This window comes from Canis lupus, chromosome 12 (assembly GCF_048164855.1).
Source record: "Canis lupus baileyi chromosome 12, mCanLup2.hap1, whole genome shotgun sequence".
Lineage (NCBI taxonomy): Eukaryota > Metazoa > Chordata > Mammalia > Carnivora > Canidae > Canis > Canis lupus.
Genome location: NC_132849.1, coordinates 35,751,155 through 35,770,323, shown reverse-complemented (window position 1 = coordinate 35,770,323; position 19,169 = coordinate 35,751,155). Strand labels below are relative to the sequence as shown.

The window sequence follows — 19,169 nt, the reverse complement described above, 5'->3', positions numbered from 1 at the left end:
CTTGAGGCTATTCATGACTTGCCTTCCACCTTGTTCCTCTTTTGAGGAAAAATATATGGAATTTGGAATCAAACAAATGTGGGTCCAAATCCTGGCTCTGCTGCCTATTGTCTGTGAGACCTTATGTATAGAATTTCTTTCTTTTTTTTTTTTAAAGATTTTTAAAAATTTATTCATAGAGACAGAGAGAGAGAGGCAGAGACACAGGCAGAGGGAGAAGCAGGCATCATACAGAGAGCCTGATGTGGGACCCTGTATAGAATTTCTTGGGCAGCCCGGGTGGCTCAGTGGTTTAGCGCCGCCTGCAGCCCAGGGTGTGATCCTGGAGACCTGGGATGGAGTCTCGCATCAGGCTTCCTGCATGAAGCCTGTTTCTCCCTCTGCCTGTGTCTCTGCCTCTCTCTTTCTCATGAATAAATAAAAATTAAAAGATCTTAAAAAAAAAAAAAGAATGTCTTGATCTCTTGGAAAATATACTACTTACCCTAAAAATAGGAATTCTTGGATTGGCTTCCAGGATTATGATTAATATCAAATATGAATGCTTATGTAAAAGAGGCCTTCAGAGTGTCTGGTGCATAGTAGATGCTCAGTGAATATTACATTTCCTGCCCTCATGTATAGCCTTGAGGCCTGTAGTGAGTATTGGCGAGATCCAAATCCTCCCCATCACTCTGAACTTCAGGCATTGCTATAAACTGGCTTCAATGCCTTTTTCATGGCACCTCACATTTGACATCTACACTGGGGGAAGGGGACTGGGGGAAGGGGACATGATATATAACATGATGATAAATGTCAGCTAGTGCTATTTATCGAGTACCTACCATGTGCTAAGCACTGTGCAGGACCCTCACGGACATGATCTTTAATTATGACAACAGCCCTGCCGGGTAGGTCTGACCATCTCCATTTTACAGCTAAGGAACCGGGCTCAAAGAACTAGTGGCCAAGTGGTGAGGGCTGAAGTCAGGAGTCCAGGTGCTATGAAGAATTCACTTTGGGGATCCCTGGGTGGCTCAGGGGTTTAGCGCCTGCCTTTGGCCCAGGGCACAATCCTGGAGTCCCGGGATCGAGTCCCATGTTGGGCTCCCGTCATGGAGCCTGCTTCTCCCTCCTCCTGTGTCTCTGCCTCTCTCTATCTCTCTCTCTCTCTCTCTCTCTCTCTCTGTCTATCATAAATAAATAAATCTTTAAAAAAAAAGAATTCACTTTGGTCACATCAGGCATTATGTTCAATGAGGAATTGGGAGCAATTGGAGTAGAGCTCTTTCTCTGTTTTCATCTTAAAGACAGTTCTATTCTGTGCAGGAGAGCAAGCAGAAACAACAGCCCATGGAAGACCATGGAAACCAGAGATGGACCTGTTGGTTGAATTGATGACATGCTTGAAAATATCTGTGTTTTAAGCAAGTAACACAAATGGCTGCCATCAAGATATTTAATGTCCTCCAGAAATCAGTATTAGCAAAAGAAGACTGGGGTATTTAGAAACCTCAGTATTAGCCAATGATGTGAGAAAAAGATAATTTATAGTTTCAATATCTAATAAGTGTAAGGCGGCAAAAATGGTCATTATTGCTAGTAGAAATTTTATTTTCAATTGTGGTTTAATGAATAATTTTTGCAAGTAAAATATACTCACTGTAGGTTTTATATATTTCTTTCTAAATTAATAATTTTATCCTATTTCATAAACTATACAACTCATCTGTTAAGTGGCTTTTCTCTGTATGAAGTAGATCCAAGCTGGGCCTGCATCCCCATGCCAAGGCGCAAATAACTTCAGAGCACTTACCGGAGGGTAAGATAGAAGACTACTTTGGAGAAACTAGAAACTCGCCTAGGACTTATTATGAACACCCAATTCCTTTTGAAGTTACGGAAATATCATAAATCACGCAGGTTCAGTTTTGCCCAAAGATGTCATGAAGACTGGGTGAACCCCCAAGGCCAGTGCCAGCACTTTAGCAATTTGTCTGGCAGGCAGATTTAAAGGTGACCAGATGTTAGCAACCACAGGGTAAATGAGAGATCTGTGTCTTGCCCCGATAGCCTAACGTCTACAAGAGCAGACCGAGTGGCCACACTCCAACCCATGCCTGGGCACCATCTGTCAACCTGCTCTCCTGAGTCAGTGCTGTGATTCCCACAGAAGGTGACAGCTGCAGGGTGGCAGACACACACATGCCAGAGCTGAGTAGTGGGCCTAAATGCCCCATCACACATTTGTCTGCATGGTTGGTCCAAGGCCAGCATGGTGTACACTGTCAAAGGGGAAGTTGGATGGTTCACAGGAAGAGTGCAGCACCTTCTTATCTCAGGTGCTATCCCCTTGGCTGCTGTTCCGTGTGCCAAAGATGAGTATCCCTAAGCAGAGCAGGAGCTAGAGCTAGGATGCTGTGGGTGAGCTGAAAAACAACCCCCACCAAAGTACCCATGTCCTGGTCCATGAAATCTGTGGATTCTTCTGCATATGGCAAAACAGTGAAAATGGAGGAGGGAGACGGCTTTGTGGATGGGATTAAGTTAAGGATCTTTCGTGGGGAGATTATCCTGAATTAGCTGGGGTGGGGGGCAGCACAGAGGGAGATTTGATAACACGCGGAGGAGAGGGTCATGTGAAGATGGAGCAGAGAGACCTGAGGAGGTCGGCCTTGAAGCCTAGAGGGGTATGGCCAGCAGCCAAGGGATGCCAGCAGCCAGGGGAGGGAGGAGCAGAAGGCAGATCCCGCCTCAGAGCCTCCCGAGGGAGGTCAGCCCGGCGATACTGATTTCCAATATTTGGCCTCCAAAAGTGTGAGAGAATAAATTTTTGCTGCTTTAAGCCACGGAGTTTGTGGCGATCTGTTATAGCAGCCCTAGGAATCGATTACAGATGCGCTGGTACTGAAGCTGGCATACCGGCCTGGGGCTCAGGAGACACGTGTAACGGGGGGCCGTTGCTCCCTACCAGGACCAGGACGGGGACCACTGTTGTTTCGGAACAATTTTGTGTCTCCTCTGGCACAGACCCACGGTTGTCAGTTCAATATGCAATGCCCAGTGGGTAGCCACTTGTCCCCTTGCTCTGAGCATTCAGAGAAGCTGTCAGGGCCCCCGGAGTACTAACAAATTAAGACTTGTTTAAAACCATGGAAACAATCTAAATCATTACACATGAGTACAATTTAGAAGTAGACTCTGGGACGGTCCTTACCATCTGATTATTTCTGTTACCCTATTTTACAGATGAGAAAATGGGGGCCCAGAGGAGTTAGCTGACTAGTCATGAACCAATTTAAGCCAGAACACCTACAATGTATTCTCTAAGAGTAAGTTGTAGTGAAAGCCCCAAAGGTTCTTTCCATTCCTAGGTCAATGCTAACTTCCACAGAAGAAAGGAAGGAAGGGAAGAAGGGAGGAAAGGAGGAAAAGAAAAGAGAGGGAGGGAGAGAGAGAAAGAGCGGGGGAAAAAGAGAGGGAGGAAGGGAGTGCCTGGGTGACTCAGTTGGTTAAGAGTCTACCTTTGACTCAAGTTCCTGGGATGAAGCCCCACATCTGGCTCCCTGCTCAGTGGGGAGCCTGCTTCTCCCTCTCCCTCTGCCCCTCCTTCACTTGTGTTCTGTCTTTCTCTCTGTCTCTCAAATAAATAAATAAAATCTTAAAAAAAAAAAAAGGGAAGGGGGAGAAAGTTTATGAACCACTGCTTCTGGTGTCTTGCAAATTAATTTGGCAGTTAATCGTGTTCTACATTGCTATAGTATTTAACCGCTGTTTAAATAGTTTATTGTTATTTAGTGTTTGGTTTATTGGCTCATTGCTCCATCCAGATTGTACATTCCTTTCAGACAGGTGGTTTTTATCTTCCGCAACAACTAGCACAGGTCTTTGCTCAAAGCCAGTGTTCAATAAGCATTTATTTCGTCTCTGTCCTCAAGAGCCTACCAGCCATTTCCTAGGCCCCAGTGTAATTTTGCCTTCTTTACAGGTGAGGCCACAAAGGCCTATCAGAAGCCATCAGTTCCAGGAACGACTGCACAGCCAGTAACCCTGATGCAGGTAACGGGAGCCACTGCCAGCGAAGCCAGCCACACCAGTCTGCCAAAGCCATCCCCATCTGCAGTTTCTACCACCAGCAGCCTCAGATCACAGCCCATGGGCCACAGGAGCTGGGAGCTGGGTCAGTAGGTAGACTGTGTGTTGTCATGTGCTAGAAAAGTAGGAGACTGGGCTTTCAGAGTAACGGTCTGAATGCTTGTGTGGAGAGCCCATCTTGAGAGCCAGGTGAGAGGTAATGTAAGACCTGGGCCAGGAGTATGTCCAGACTCAAGTGTAGACTTGAACCTAATACTAATTCAGGACCAAGCTAAGGGCAATCAAACCATGTAGAAGGAGCTGAAGAGACTTAATAACAGGACTACTGTTGTCATACTGTGGAAGGTAGGATCTTACATGAAACTTTCCCATTGCAAAATCCTCATTTCTACAAAAGCCAAGCTGAAGGAATAGTAGGTTTCAACATAAATACTGTTGGGTTTTGTTTTAAGTGATGCACTGTATACTCCTAGAAGTCTTCAAATATTACAGGCAAACAAAACAAAAAACTCCTATGGGAAAAACCAGATAGCTAAATTTTTATTCCTTTTCTGATTGCTTCTTAGGCATCCATCTCTTAAATCATATTTTTGGTTTTACCAAAGTCAGTTTTATGAAATTAATCTTGGCATTATATCAAAAAAGGATCTTAAGAGCTCACCTGGTAACCCAATGTCTAGTTTCTACATGCTTATATGCAAGCCACCCTTGGCTAATAAGCACCCATCTCACTTCTAAATGTCTGCTGATAAGAGTCTAGAAAATTCTGCAGCAGGAGTGACACTACTATCTTAGCAGGTTTTTCTAAATATTTCCCACCTGGGGCTATTTTTCCCTTCTAGGAGAAAGTACCTGGGACTTGTTCTCCTTAGCCTCACCTCCAACTTCCAGACATTACTGCCACACAGCACGGCCCTTCCCCCTTCCATATCAGAGCCCAGCCATCTATCTATTCATCTTTTTCTCTAAAATAACATCAGCACTTATAACATGCTAGATACTCTTCAAAGCACCTTACAAATACCAGCCTAGGAAATCCTCCTCATAGCTCTATGAAGTAGACCTACAACTTCTACTTTGACTAATCCCTTGTACTGATGAGGAAACCAGGGAGTAGAGCAGGGAGGATGTTGGCCTAGGCCACCCACCTGAGAAGCAGCAGAGCTGCGATGGCACCCCAGCAGCTGGGTTCTCCTGTGACTGTTCTGCAGGAGGCACTCCTGCCATAAACAAACACCCTAGGCACAAACAAAGCTATCAAAGAAGCAGGGGCCTGCTCCACCTGGGCATGCATGGGGCATCAGACACTGTCAGATGTCAGGCACCAGCAACTCCTACTGTGATTAATACTAACAATGATGAAGCATACAGTCTGGGCTTTCCTATGCCCAGCACCCTGTGCACCATATTATTCAATGTTCCTAATTATGAACCAAGGAGTATTATTAGCCCAATGAATGACCCATGGAAAAAGCGATGGTATTAAGTCCCCAAATAAAAATGCCATAAAAATAGCATCTGGAACGCATAGGACACCCCCCATCCTGTTCCTATGGACCCTCAGATGACATGAGCACAGACACACAGCACCTGGCAGCAGCAGAAGTAGTTGGGAAGAAAGCATGCCTGGTGGGGGAGTCCACGGCCAAGAGTTTTCCTTTTTCTGAACTTCAGGCTCTTGACTTTTAGAGCCCTTGATTCTTTCAAAGACCTTGGATTACTTGAGTAAGTTGTTTGCTCCTGGTGCCTCCTTGGAGGAGGGTCAGCTTTTACACAACACATGTAACTAAACACGTGGCATATTTATTTGGCTACAAAAGGAGCCTGGAAACTCAGTGCCACACTCACTGGCCTGTGCTTGTAGAAACCTCAACCACCTCAGGTTGTGGCTCCCAACCTGGCAAAGCCTCATTATTCCTGGCCAGGGAACAGGGCCGTTGGACAGCAGCCTCCCAGCCCACTGGCTTTCCTCTTCCACCTCGCCCAGCACCCGCGCCCTTGCTGCCCCACACACTGCCAGGCAAACACTCGGAGCAAGCGCTCCATGCCATGCTGTAGCCCCTGTGGCTGCCAAGCAAGGGGCCAAACTGGGAAGAAAGGACAGAGAAAAAAAATTCTATTGCCTACTCAAAGGATTTTCTGTAGGAACAAAGAGAAATGAAAGTGGAGGTTTGAGTGCCTGTGTCTTTTTGTTAATGACAGTTAACTGAGTTACTTTCCACATCTCATACAATTCACCCATTTAAAGTGTACGATCCAGTGGTTCTTAGTATATTCACAAAGTTGCGCAACCATCACTATGATTGAGTCTAGAACATTTTTTCATCCCAAAAAGAAGCTCTGTGCCCCTTAACTAATCCCTCCCTCCCCAGCCCCAGGTAATTACCAGTCTACTTTCATGAGTGCCTGTATCGATGTATGGCTATAGATATTTGCTGTGATATTTTAGCTCAACTATATTAAATAATATTTAGTACACAGTTAATCCCTTTTCCTCTTCAAATGAATTGAGAATGTCCTGCCAACTATAACAGAGCAACTCTCCTACTGCTGATAGACAAGTGAGTTGTTGTTACTGCATTTATTAAGGGCTTTTTCCTCTCTTTTATATGTGACCAACCTCAAAAGATTCTAGAAGTTGGTTGTGGAAGGGATGTCCAAGTAAAACCTAACTTATTCATTCAACAAAAATTTATTGAGTGCCTCTTATGTGTCATGCACTGTTCTGGGATCTTGGGCTACACCTGTGAACACATCCTACCAAAGATCCCTGCAACAGGTCACTTCAGCTTTGGACATCTAGAAGAGTGTGTCCAGAAGAGAAACAATCTGCATTTGGAGTCTGTGAGTCATCTTTGCTCTGCAATGAGATAAAGAGCTGCCTCTCAGACACAACATAGGAAACTGCAGGGAGTCTAGTGGAAAGTGGAAAGTTTGTAGTGGGAAAAGACAGAGGCTCTCCCAGCCCATGAAGAGGAGTAGTTACAGGTGGAAGAATAAGGAAAATGAAGGGGACACCCCTTAACAGACCGATGAACAGGCAAACCTAACAAGATAGCAAGGAATGAGTCAAGGCTGTGGGCAAGGGAGCCAAGAGCCAGAGCAATAGAGACTTCTCAGAGGGACAGGAGTGAGGCTGTTCCTCATGGGAGACGCCATAGAAACCCACAGGGGCCAGGCGCCTCCAGAGCCGCATCCCAGGGCCAGAGGGGGCAGTCTGTAGAACCAGATCCACAGATATGCCAAAGAACGTGTTCTGGAAAAGGCCTGCTGCAAGGTCAGCTGTATCAACCATAGGCTTACGAGGGTTGAGGTAGCTCTGCTGAGCATTATTTTAAGAAAATCCTTTCAAGAACTGCCACAGTTGCCTCAGGAGACCTAACAGATTAAATCTGCCCACAAAGGGTAGACCAAGGAGGGGAGCAGAGTGCCGCCTAGTGGCAAGGCGTGCTGATGGCCATGGTCATTCACCTTTCCAGGGAGGAGCAAGACCAGCATCAAAAACTACCCATCCCCTCCACACACAATTTCACTTCTCACCAACGTTTATCTCCTCTTTGAAAGTTCATCTTCTTTTAAAGCAACAGAACTTTTTTCTTAAAATCCAGTCTTACAAGTAGTAAGGAAAAAATGAACCTTCCCATAGAAAAATAGGTGAAGGGCATGACCAGGCAAGCCACAATGGAAGAACTAGAAAAGACCAATAAATATAACAAAAGTTGTTCAACCTCACCAGAAGTCCAATAAATGCAAATTAAGCAATAACATGTCTTTTTTTTTTTCCCCACCAATTCACGTGAGAAACTAATAATACATGGTTTGGGCAAGAACATGGAAAAAAACAACCCTAAATTTGCACTTACCACAGTATATCCTAAGGTGATTATCATCTGAGGGTGAAAAGGAACCTGCACACAGATGTCATTCCTAATAGAAAAATAAGTATAAGTGGGTTAATTGTCCACCACCAGAATGGTTAAAGCAATTACCACACAGCTATTAATATTTTGATGAATATGTGCATTTACTGACATGAGATTGGCCTGTGACAGATCGTTAAGTTAAAGAAGGAGGCTACAAGACAGCACAGGCAGTGATCTCATTCTGGTGCCTATGTGTCGTGTGTGAGAATGTGTGCATAGAGAAAGGGATCCAATGCTTTATACCATAGTCGTATACCAGTACCTGCAGGATAGAGGGATTGCAGGCGAGGTCTTCCTATCATGCTATAGATTTTTACAGTGAGTGAGCATGTGCTATCTTTACAAGTAGAGGGAAAACAAAGGTATTTGGACATTGTATTCAAGTAATTGGAACAAAGTCAACGCGAGTGAAACGTTGATTGTGGACAGATTCAGATTTTGGAGGAACTGATATTATTCCCTGAACTTCTCTCTCTTCCTCTCCATGAAACTTGGTTCTTTTTCCTCAGCTCACTTTGACATGGCTCCCTTCCCGGCCCCAAATGGACTTTGCATCTCTCTTTACAAAATCCCCCACCCCTCTCCTCCCTTTCAGAGCCTTGCTTCAGAGAAAGTGCCTGATAAATAATGAATACTGAAGTGTACTTGATTTTCTCCCAAAGTAATTAAGGATAACCCATTGTGTACCTTTAAAATGACTGAAAACTAGTGTTATTTGCATCAATACCGTGTTCACGCCATTTAAGCAAATTGCTAAATGTTAAGTGACATTGCTACTGGAGGATTGCTTTCGCCTCCTCAGGAGTGGCACCGTTGAGGAGAATTATTGTAAGTATAATGACGTGTAAAAACCTATATGGCACTTTAATAAAAGATACTTACTTTGACAATCATGAAATACAAGGGTTGTTATTACCTGGAATTTTGAGTCTGTGTTTTGAGCTAACTCCCCTCTCTCTTTTTTCCATTTCAGTGCCTCCTTGGGGCAGGTCCAGACCGCCCAAGGACAAAGCTTTACCTTAGTTCTGACCTTGGCAGTGTCTTGTTAGGTTGGATCATGGAAAGAATGAGAACTGATTAAAATTCATGCTCTGACCAGTCCCATGTTATTACAGATCTCTGGTCTACCAGCAGCGATGCAAGTGGCCAAAACAGCCCCCGCGCCAATGCAGGTAAGAGCCTGAATTCACCTTTCTAGCTTCTGGGGGAAGTTAAGCGTTTTTATGTAAGGTTTGTCTTTCCAGGTCCTTGCCATTTGATTTAGGTTTGGACAGAGAACCCTAAACCAGTGATTCCAACAGAAGATACCACTCAAGGGCCCAACTTGTAAGGAAACTTGAAAGGGAAGCAAGGGAGCTATTAAATAAGCAAGGCTTTCACCAATTGCCATTCCCTTGAGGCAATTTTGTGGAGGTTGTGATAGAACTTCCTGAGGATTCAGTAACTAGGCTCTTATAAAGCTGAAAAGGGATACTCTCTGGGGTTTGTACTGGAGGAACTAGGGTAAAAGAAAGAGAACATTTTGTAGCGTTGTCTAGGAAAGGGCAGAGCTGATTTGCCAGGGTGCTCCTCTGATAGAGGGAATAGAAACCGCATTCTCTCGCCTCCAGGAATTCTATGAATTATGACACCCCCGGCTCTCCTTTCCTCACTTCTGTGTGCATCCTTTAAAGGTTTGGCCCAAACACTGAGATTGCAGAGGGATGAGGCAAATGCCCTTCTTGCAACGCCCGTGAGGCCAGCAGAGATTAGAAAGGAAAATCGAGCAGGGCTGGATGCTTTCTACAAATTCTGCTCAGGGCTTGGGCCACAAGCTGATACACTTGATAGAAGTACACAATACCTTTTTGCAGCCACGGGGCACTGCCCTGGGAAGCCCGACCTCCCAAGGAAAGGAGCTCATGTCTTACTTTTGCAGGGGGATACTAGGATGTCCTCCACACGTTAAAAGATTCCTAGAGACTGTAGGTTCTGTTTTGCTTTGATACTGGATCGGAGCAGCAGCTCCATGTGGTCCCCCAAACAGGACTAGCATCTAGGAGTGGTACAGGTGTACCTTTGCCAAAGCACATGTTGCTGTCCTGGACAAAAGATTTTAAGAATCAGGTCGCTGGGCAAAGCAAGGACTCCCCTAGGCCATCTTAGCCCTCTCCCGGCCCATGGGGCTCTTCAGGCAGCCAAGCATGGGGCACTCTCTCCTCCTGTCCCCTTGGCTAGGATCTTTGACTCCTCCACAACTCCCAAAAGGAGAGCAAACCACAGACAGCTCAACTGACTTCCAAGGAAAAGCTGACCCAGGGGCACTTTTCATCAAGAGGAAAATTCAGGGAAGAGAGCAGACCGCTGGTTGCATGTAAATCAGCCAATGCTGTAAAATCCCCTCCGGTGGCCAAAGTCAGGATTATCCCAGAGCTGCTTTCCAGAAACCTACCAGAGCACAGGTCAACCTGGGGACCATTGCTGCCCCAGGGCACTTGCACATTCCCTACTCCTCACATGCTCCCTGCTAGCCTCTGCAGCTCATCTCCACATCACCAGAGTGTGCGGGCAGGCCAAGGGGTTTTCACCTCTAGGGAAATGTCTATTTGCTTTGTCTGTTCTTAGTGTGCCAAAGAGAAAAGCTCTAGCAGTCCGGACACTCAATAGCGTTCCTGGGCTGAGTCTGTGTGAGAGGTCCCAGAAGGGCAACCTATGCCCCCACCTTGCACACCCCAGAACCTGCCTCTGGGATTGAGCTCAAATTTGACCCAGACACACCACCGCAAATCAGACATGGTTCGGGGGGTGGTCGGCATCGAGGCACATTACCTGATCTCCAGCTCCTATTTTTTTTTTACTGCCAACAACCCCTGGTTATTTTCCGTGTTTGATCCCATTCCCTTTTGCTACCCTTACTGCCTCTGGTTCTCTAGCTGTGAGCCCCTGTTTTGTTCCCATTCTCCTGCATGCTCCCAGCAGTTATGTTCTCTCAAGCCTCCCAGATGCTCCCCACTCCCTTTGTACCCTCAAATCCTACCTGTTTCTGTCACTCCTCTCCCTCCATCCTCATCCCTGGCACTTTGCTCTGAGCCTCCCACCCACTCCCAGAGAGCCCTTGGCCTCCTAGACCGAGGGGAACCCAGACTTCACTGGTCCCATAGCCTCCTGGGGGCTCCTGCAGGCTTCTCTCCCAGGACAGAAGCCACTCGTACACTGTGCGAAAAGGCAGCCCAGAACGTTTGGGGTTCTTAGATGCCCTTCTGCAAGCGCTCACACCAGAGGTAATCATGTCTATCAGGCAAGTCACCCAATTCTTTGGCTAGAAAACTATCAAAACATGGAATTGGGAAGAATTGCATAAAGTGCATCTGGTCTCATTCCCCATCAAACAAATGAGTCCCTTGTGGCATGCCAGATAGAGGCCTTTGCCCCAGGTCAGGTTACTTTGAGTGAGCAGTCAGGGGATTCCCTGCCCCGCACTGTTAGACAGAACTATCTAGAACTTAGGGCCACAGATCTGAATTTGTCTAACTAGAGCTTGTCCAAGTGTGGTCCGAGGACTCTGCTTTCAGGGATTCTGTGAGGTCCTCGCATCTCCTACTGCACAACTCTTTGTGTACTTCAACCAAACACATATCACACAGAATGATGAACAGATATCAGATTTGGGCAGTCTTTTATTATGCCAGACATTGAAGAAAATTGTTACCCTTCTTACCAAATTGTTTTTAAATAACAGCTATTTCCATAGAAAGTATGTTAAAACACAATAGCTCTATTTTTAAATGGGAAAATAGTTAATATTTTTTTCAAATGAAAGAATGCATTATTTCAATTTCTAACATGATTAAAAACAATAGATATGACCCCCACAAACAACAGCCCTTTGGAGTCTTCGATTATTTTTAAGAGCATGAATTTGAGAGCCTTTCAAATATACGAAAGAAGCTTTCATGTCCACCTTTAGGGCTCATCTTTTCTAGGATAAATGTCTCCAGTTCCTCCCACAGGTCCTTCTGTGACTGGTGGTACACCCAGTTAGCTACACTACAGTCCTTTCATGACTCAGAATAAGGCAGAGCAGGTCATGATGCCACAGGGGCTGTGTGCCAGGGAACTGCCTCTCTCAGCCTAACCTGCCTCCACTAAAACAACCCAAGTTGCATTTGGGAGATGTCCTGTCAACCCATCAGTTCATCTCCTCCTGAACTGGCGATGACTCAAGTCACCAGGACTTTTTTCTCTTGCACTTCTAGAGAAGTGGGTCACACCAATCCCACTTTTGTGCAGTTGAGTTTTTGAACCCAACTTAGAACATCACACTTATCACTATGAAATTCTCCATTAGTTTCATCTCTTGCAATCTCCATGAATCTTAATTCTGTCATTTAGTGTATTAACTACCCTTCCAACTTTTCTGTCATCCACAAAATTGATTAACATGCCGCTTGCTTCTATTCTTATCACTGATAAAAATACACCTCATTGGACCAAATCTCATGAGCCCCACTAAATACCTCATCTGTGTTTAGGCAACCAATTAACAGATACAAGCAGCTATATATGGACCTAATGAGGTAGTCATTGACCTCAACACTTCATCCTCTGCTCCGCAGGACACCAGACTTAAAACCAACGAATGATTCCTGCTACCCTTCCTGCTGTGCCTTCTGCCCACAGATGTAACCTCACACACCTCCAATTTAAGCCACCACCCCCACTGCAGAGGAACTGTTCTACAATTTGAAATATGTATATTTACTGAGCATGCTGTATGTCAGGCACTGTGCTGTGGGTTAGAACTACAAAGATGAACTGGATATTTTCAGATCCTAGAATTGTGCCTCTACGGGTAGAAGTTCCCATATTCTGGTCTTCTGCAATCATCGGCAAGGCCACTGCCCCCTCTAGCCCCCACTGCCAGATCCTACCCCCTCCTCCAAGCCCTCTGGGCGGGGACAGAGGCCACCTTGCTAGCATGGCTGCCCCTGCTATATTCCCCAGGGGAGGGAGGGGTGCTCCCGATGGCTTCAGTTAGAATGCAGTGACTTTTCCTCCGAACCATTCTGCTTCATGCTACCGTATTTGATCAAATAAGCTTCACTAGCCTGGAAAGCGAACCATGGAGTTAATGTTTACATGAGAAAAGACTGCCAGGTCCCAAACCAGTATCCCCCACTGAGCTTGGAGGGTAACCTGTGTGTAAACCCAGGACCACGGATGCTTCTCAGGGATGACAGCTCACGCCCAGAACCCGCGGCCTATCCTCAGCCCTCTCTGATAGCCCCTGTGCAATAGGCCGTGGGCACGGTGACGCCTTTGGCATAGCCAGCTGCTCTCTGAGCACCCGCCGTTCCACTATAGCAAGAGAGAGTTGTCCAAAGGAAACGTGTGGCCCAGGGCAGGAAGCCAGGCTGAAGGGCCAGAGGTGTGGAGGTACCCCAGCTCCAGAAGCCTGCTGCTTCTCCGACTGCCACCTCCTCACACCCCCACTCCAGGGGAATCTCCAGGTGGGGGCAGGGGGAACCAGGGGGCTGAAGGGCCACCTGTGCTTCTGCCCCATAAAACTTTAGAGGCCTAAGGGCCATGTGTTGCGGCTCCCGCTTGGGTCCCGGGCTGGTGGCTTCCAGATGTGCAGGGAACAGAAGCTGTAATCAGTGCAAAGGTCACCTTCAGGGTCTCAGAGCAGGGATTTTGGGCCCTCTCCTTTAGTATGAGTTGTGGTTTCTCTTCAGGGCCTACCCCAGTACCCTGACATGCTAAAGTGGCCCTCACTCCTGTGTGACAAACAGGTGGTGGTTAATCACGGGCTCCAGATCCCAGCCTTCCAATTCAGCTCCATCTCTCCCTGTGCATGTTTCCTCACCTCTAAAATGGGGGTCATAGTTCTAACCTGACTCACAGGGTTATTGTGACTTAACCTTGCAAAGTGCTTGGTCATTGCCTGACACTAAGCACGCTCTCCCTGTTAATGGTTCTACGTTCTTACCACGGGAATCCTTCAGAGCCGGCACCTCTTAGACACTGATAGTATCAACGAGATGACCAAGAGAGGACTGCCACAAAAATAAGTCCCTGTGTTGTAAGACTACCTTACACTTTTCCCTCCATGGGAGGCAGGGCAGGATAAGTGCTGATGACCTCAGCTTTACACAGGAGAAAACTAAAGGTTGGAGAAGGTAGCGAGTCCCCCCAGCTCCTGGCTGGGTTTCTGTAGGCACCGGATGGGCCTTCTCACGCCTTTTATCCTCACATCACCTGGTTCCTCCTGACACCAGAATGTAAGTGTTCTCACAAACTTACGTGCCGTTACTACCAAGTCCAAAAACACCAAGCCTCAGCTGTCCAAATATTTGTCAGCCCTCAGCTTTTGGAGAAAAATGATTTGGTTCATACTTGTCCCAAATAAATAGAAGCGGCACCAACAGAAGGACCAGCTCGCAGGACAGGATGTGAGGGCGTGGAGACCCCTGCTGAAATACGTTGGGCATTCTGATTCTCTGTAGCCTTTGAGGGGACTGAAAGCTTCAGGTGAAAACTGAGACACCACCAGCCCTCCAGGGTTTTGGGGGGGGGGCGGTCATTTGTTGTTGTTCCTGTAGGGAAAGGACAGGTTTTTGCCAGTAGGTGGCGATAGAGAAATAAGGCTAAAGAAGCCAAAGGTTTAAACTCTAAATCATAAATTTGAACTGGGAGATCATCTCATCCAACCTGCTAATGTTATTCAAAGAAATTAAGACTCACAGAAGGTGTGCAGCTTGTTTAAGATCACACACCTGGGTAATGGCTGAGCCAAATTAAACTCCGTTCTCACCGTGAAATCTGAATGTGCACGAACACAGTCTGCCTTTCAAAACAGCCTGGCATCTCCATCATACAAAGGGAAACATCACTTCTTTCTAGTGTGTTAATCACTGCAGCATGCAGCGAAACTGCTGGGCTCATTAGGCCCTCCGAGTTCGGGTTTCTGAGCTGGGGAGGTGGGAGAGGAGGAAGGGACAGAAGGAGAGAAACAGCTATCGTTGGTGTCCTCAAGAGGCTTCATAACACCTTTGTGCTGCCTCTGAGCCCCTCCTGGCCATGACTCCCCCAAAACCATCAGGGACCACAGGCTCAGAATCGCCCCCTTCCTGACCACCCCTTCCACTTTATCAGCACCAGTTTATGGTGGAGGCGTTAAACATTTTACTGCAGATAGAAATGCCAGGTGCCGCTCTGCTTTCTTCTGCTTGCGGCGCGCAGTGAGAAGCAGAGACTCAGGAAATGAATGGACTACTTGCCCCCTGAAGCGGCCAGATTTGTTCTGAGTAGTTCTAAGGAAGAGAACATAAACAGATGGGTGAGTCAAATGTACCTCAAATGACTGTGGGCACATATTGGGTGCTGAAAAAGTGTGGATGGAGCGTCGGATTAAGATTTTAGATCAAAATGAAAAAACTTTCTAACAGTCTCAATGGTTCAAGAAGGAATGTACTATCTTGATTGGGTATATGATGGATTCCCTGTCTCTATTTAACCCCCAACCATCCAGTCCCTTGGTACGGATGTTGTAGAAGCATGCTGGGGGGATTGGTTTGGATCGGATGAGCTTTTAGGTCCCCTTGAATCCCTGGATTCCTATTTTCTATGATTCTTGATGCACAGTGAATGAAAGGAAAGGGCAAACACGCTTCTGCCTTTGGTTTTCAAAGCTTTCCAAGGGGAAAATCCTATAGGTTTTAGGTGGCCTCATCTCAAAGTCTGGTCCCATGTTCTTTTACTGAACTTTCTGCCACAGCTGGAAGATGTCATCATCCTGGCACTTCATTTGAGAGCTTCTGCTGGTTTTACCTAAATAACAAGTTTGCTTCTTTTTAATTTTGAAAATTAGGGGAAATGGACTTGTGGAAACCTGGATCGGTCCTTTTAGATGCAGGTAATTATACAGCCCAACCTCCTGGCCATGACTAGATGGAGACACATAGGATTACAGAATTAGGAGAATCTGATAACCCAGCTGGTGGTGCAGAGGCCACTGCTGTGCATTGGATAACAAAAGGGAAATGAGAAACATGAAGACTAAGACCCACAGGGGAGTGAGTTCCTTGCCCCAGAATTAGGTTTCGATGCTCACTCCATCTGGAGGCACACCCTGACTTCCCTCTATTCCCTCTTCCTTCCTTGCAAAGTGGGATCCAGCTTTCCCTTCCTGTGAATGAGTGTTGTTCACTGTTTACTGAATTAAGTGTTTGGAACTCCAACAGCAAACCCAGCTCTTGGTCTGCGGGCAGATTTCACTGGAAATCTGAGAGACAACAGGGTGGAGGAGAGAACGCTGGCCTCTCATTTCTTTCTTCCCCTCCCCCCAATAGGGAGCCTCAGACAGTTTCCCTGAGAGGCTCCTGGCTGAGAAAGGCCATTAGACACCCAAAGCGAATTTTTAAAATGATGTGAGGAAGTGGGATGAGCAGACTGACCTTTCATGGAAAGATGAAATCATGTGCTTGGCAAATTGGAAAAACTAACAAGCCTAGAGAAAGCTCATGGCAGCCAAGAGGGAGCAGAGCCCCCTTCCTGCTCTGCTAGAGCCTCTAGGAGGATGTTCCCAGGCATCCGGAAAACCAGGAGACCAACTGACCAACTTCTGGTGCTGCCTGAGAAACTCACTGGCCTTCCCAAGCCTGTAAAGATTCTTATTGATCATCTTTATACCCTTAGATGTTACATGTGTGAACTTGGCTCCCATGTAAATGGCTCTAAAGAAAAGACCCCGAGGATGAAATTCAACACACACACACACACACACACTCCCCAAGCACAAAACCCTTTTGCAGCTTTACCTCTAATCTCAGGCTGTAGAGGGGAGGGATTGCTTTCTGGACTCTCTTATTTATTTGCATTACTGGGTCTTAGGTCCTCCCCTGCAGTCTATATCTGCACTGCCCCCCCCCCCATTAGACTGTCCAAGTGTCTCACCCATCTTTGTTCATTGACTCAGTCACCAAATGTTGACCAAGGACCTACATGTGGTAGGCACAGTGAAGGTTTACATGATGAGCAAGACACATGCCCTGACCTTGAGATTTTCAGAATTTTACAGAAGGATAATTTCCACTGGCAAAGTGCTTACGGCTTGCAGATAAGGAAACTAAGGCTCAGATAGATTCAGTTAACAGGCAGTAGGGAACAGACCCAAGTCTTCTGACTTCAAACACTCTGAGCACCCAGGAGAGTCCTGTGTCATTAGTAGGCTGTCAGTAATTCATTCTTATCTCTGAAGGCGGGGGTGGTGTCAGAAGAGCACAGTCAGCCTTAAACCAAGCCCCCCCCACCCCGCCCCCAAGCTGGGTGTGAATATCCATTATGTCCCCATCCCTGGGGTAAGGCCAGATGCTTCCTGTTCTTGTAAGTCACCAAAAGTTTTACTGCTCTTTCCAGGATTTGTTCCAAAAGAAGAATTAAGCACACAGTCTTTGGAGCCAGTATCCCAGGGAGATCCAAGTAAGTGAACTGACAACTAGAAACCCAGAGCGACTGTGACATCCGATCTGCTCCCCTCTCTCCCCACTCCTCCCACGCAAACCCACTTCTCTCCCACCCTGGATCTATTTATCTCCTCTCTTCTGTCACTTTGTTCTAAGGGGAAAGGGGAGCTAATGGAGGATTTAAACTGTGTGCACCAGGGGGAAAGGATCAGACTTTTTAAACATTACTATGGCAACAGGGTGGGATGTAAAGGGGAGACAAAGGAGTGGGGGTAAAAGAAGAGACTGCTTTGCCAGGAGGATCAGTAGCCCAGTGGTCATGATGGCAGACAGAGCCATGAGCTGGAAGTGGATATGGGGAGAAATAGGCAGATTTGGAAGATAGAGAAGGAAGACTCTAGAGGATTGGAGGTGGAGGGGTGAGAGAGGAAGCCAAGGAAGATGATTTGAGCAACTGGGATAAATGGTACCGCCATGAGGACCTCTAGGGGTGGGGTCAGTGGGGGCAGGAAGGTTGTTTCTGTCTGCCATCTTCCACAAGACATTGGGTCTGGGAGACAGTTGACTACCCAGATCTGACTGAGAAGGAGCAGCCCACCTGGGAATTCAGAGTTGGAAGATGATGAGCTAAGGTTCAAAACCAAGGTTATGAAAAACAGGAAAGGTGACCTAGGGAAACCAGAGGCCTTAAACCCGATCACCAGCACCAAACGGGTGGAGGAGCCACCTGAAGATACCAGGGAAGAAGGAACAGGGGAAAGGAGGAAAATCAAGAGGCAGTTGACTGTTGCAGGCCAAGGAGATCACCTGCAGATTCCTTCAGAAAGTTGTGGCAAGTCATCCACCAGTGGGCCATGAGTCCCAACCCCACTGGGTATGAGAATCAACTGAAGACATTTTTAAAAAATCAAGAGGCAAAATTCCTGGCTCATACCTCCTGAATCACGCTCACCCTATATCTTGCTACTCTGGGTATGGTCTGACCACATCAGTGTCACCTGGGGGCTTTTTAGAACTGCAAAATCTCATGCTCTACCTCAGACCTACTGAATCAAGGGATTTCTTTGCACATCAAACCTTGAGAAGCACAGCTCAGAGTGATTTCTGGGCACCTTTATTTGTTGAAGCTGCAAAAGTGACTCTGATATATATTCAAGGTTAAGAAATACTGGCCTAATGTATTGAACAACACAAAGCATTAATCTATAAAATTATATCATGTTGGATAAAACCAAAGCAATTAAGAAAATTGGTAGATTGATTCCTGTAGACACTATATCGCACCTTTTCTTCCTTGTCCTCCAACCTCTGTCCTCTGTGACAGCAATAAATTGCTCATGCTGAACGCTTAGTAACTCAATCCTGTCCTGTAGTATTGATGTCATCTTCATATCGGCATGTTTTCATCCCAATATGAGAAAGCCACCGGGTCTCAGGGAGCGCACGCTCAGAGCTGAAACCAGGATCATTAGAGCAGCCTGGGAAATGGAGAGCACAGGTGATTCCAATGTCAGCCATCAGGGTCCTGAGTAAAGAGAGCCAAGCAAGTAGAGAGCATCTCAACTTCTTAAAACCTAGCTATGAAATGAATACTTCCATCTTGAGCACGCTTCCAGATGTAAGAAATAAGGAAAAAATGGTCTATGAAGAAGTGAAACAGGGTCTCAAAATCCATGTGCTTTATTTACTGAAAAAGAAAATCACCTTTGGGCCTTATTCTAATTAA

The 19,169-nt window shown here is 46.4% G+C and overlaps 1 protein-coding gene across 4 annotated transcripts in view; it reads left to right on the top strand.

Annotated features, from left to right (window-relative positions):
- VIT (vitrin) overlaps window positions 1-19,169 on the top strand; it is a 104,579-nt gene that overhangs the window by 56,287 nt on the left and 29,123 nt on the right. For 3 of the 4 annotated variants that reach the window (XM_072770544.1, XM_072770543.1, XM_072770542.1), the window contains exons 7-10: window positions 3,971-4,162; window positions 9,116-9,172; window positions 15,850-15,894; window positions 17,397-17,459. In XM_072770544.1, coding sequence (XP_072626645.1) covers window positions 3,971-4,162; window positions 9,116-9,172; window positions 15,850-15,894; window positions 17,397-17,459 — 357 coding nt within the window. The remainder of the gene's footprint in view (window positions 1-3,970; window positions 4,163-9,115; window positions 9,173-15,849; window positions 15,895-17,396; window positions 17,460-19,169) is intronic. The other variant, XM_072770545.1, reaches the window with a different exon arrangement.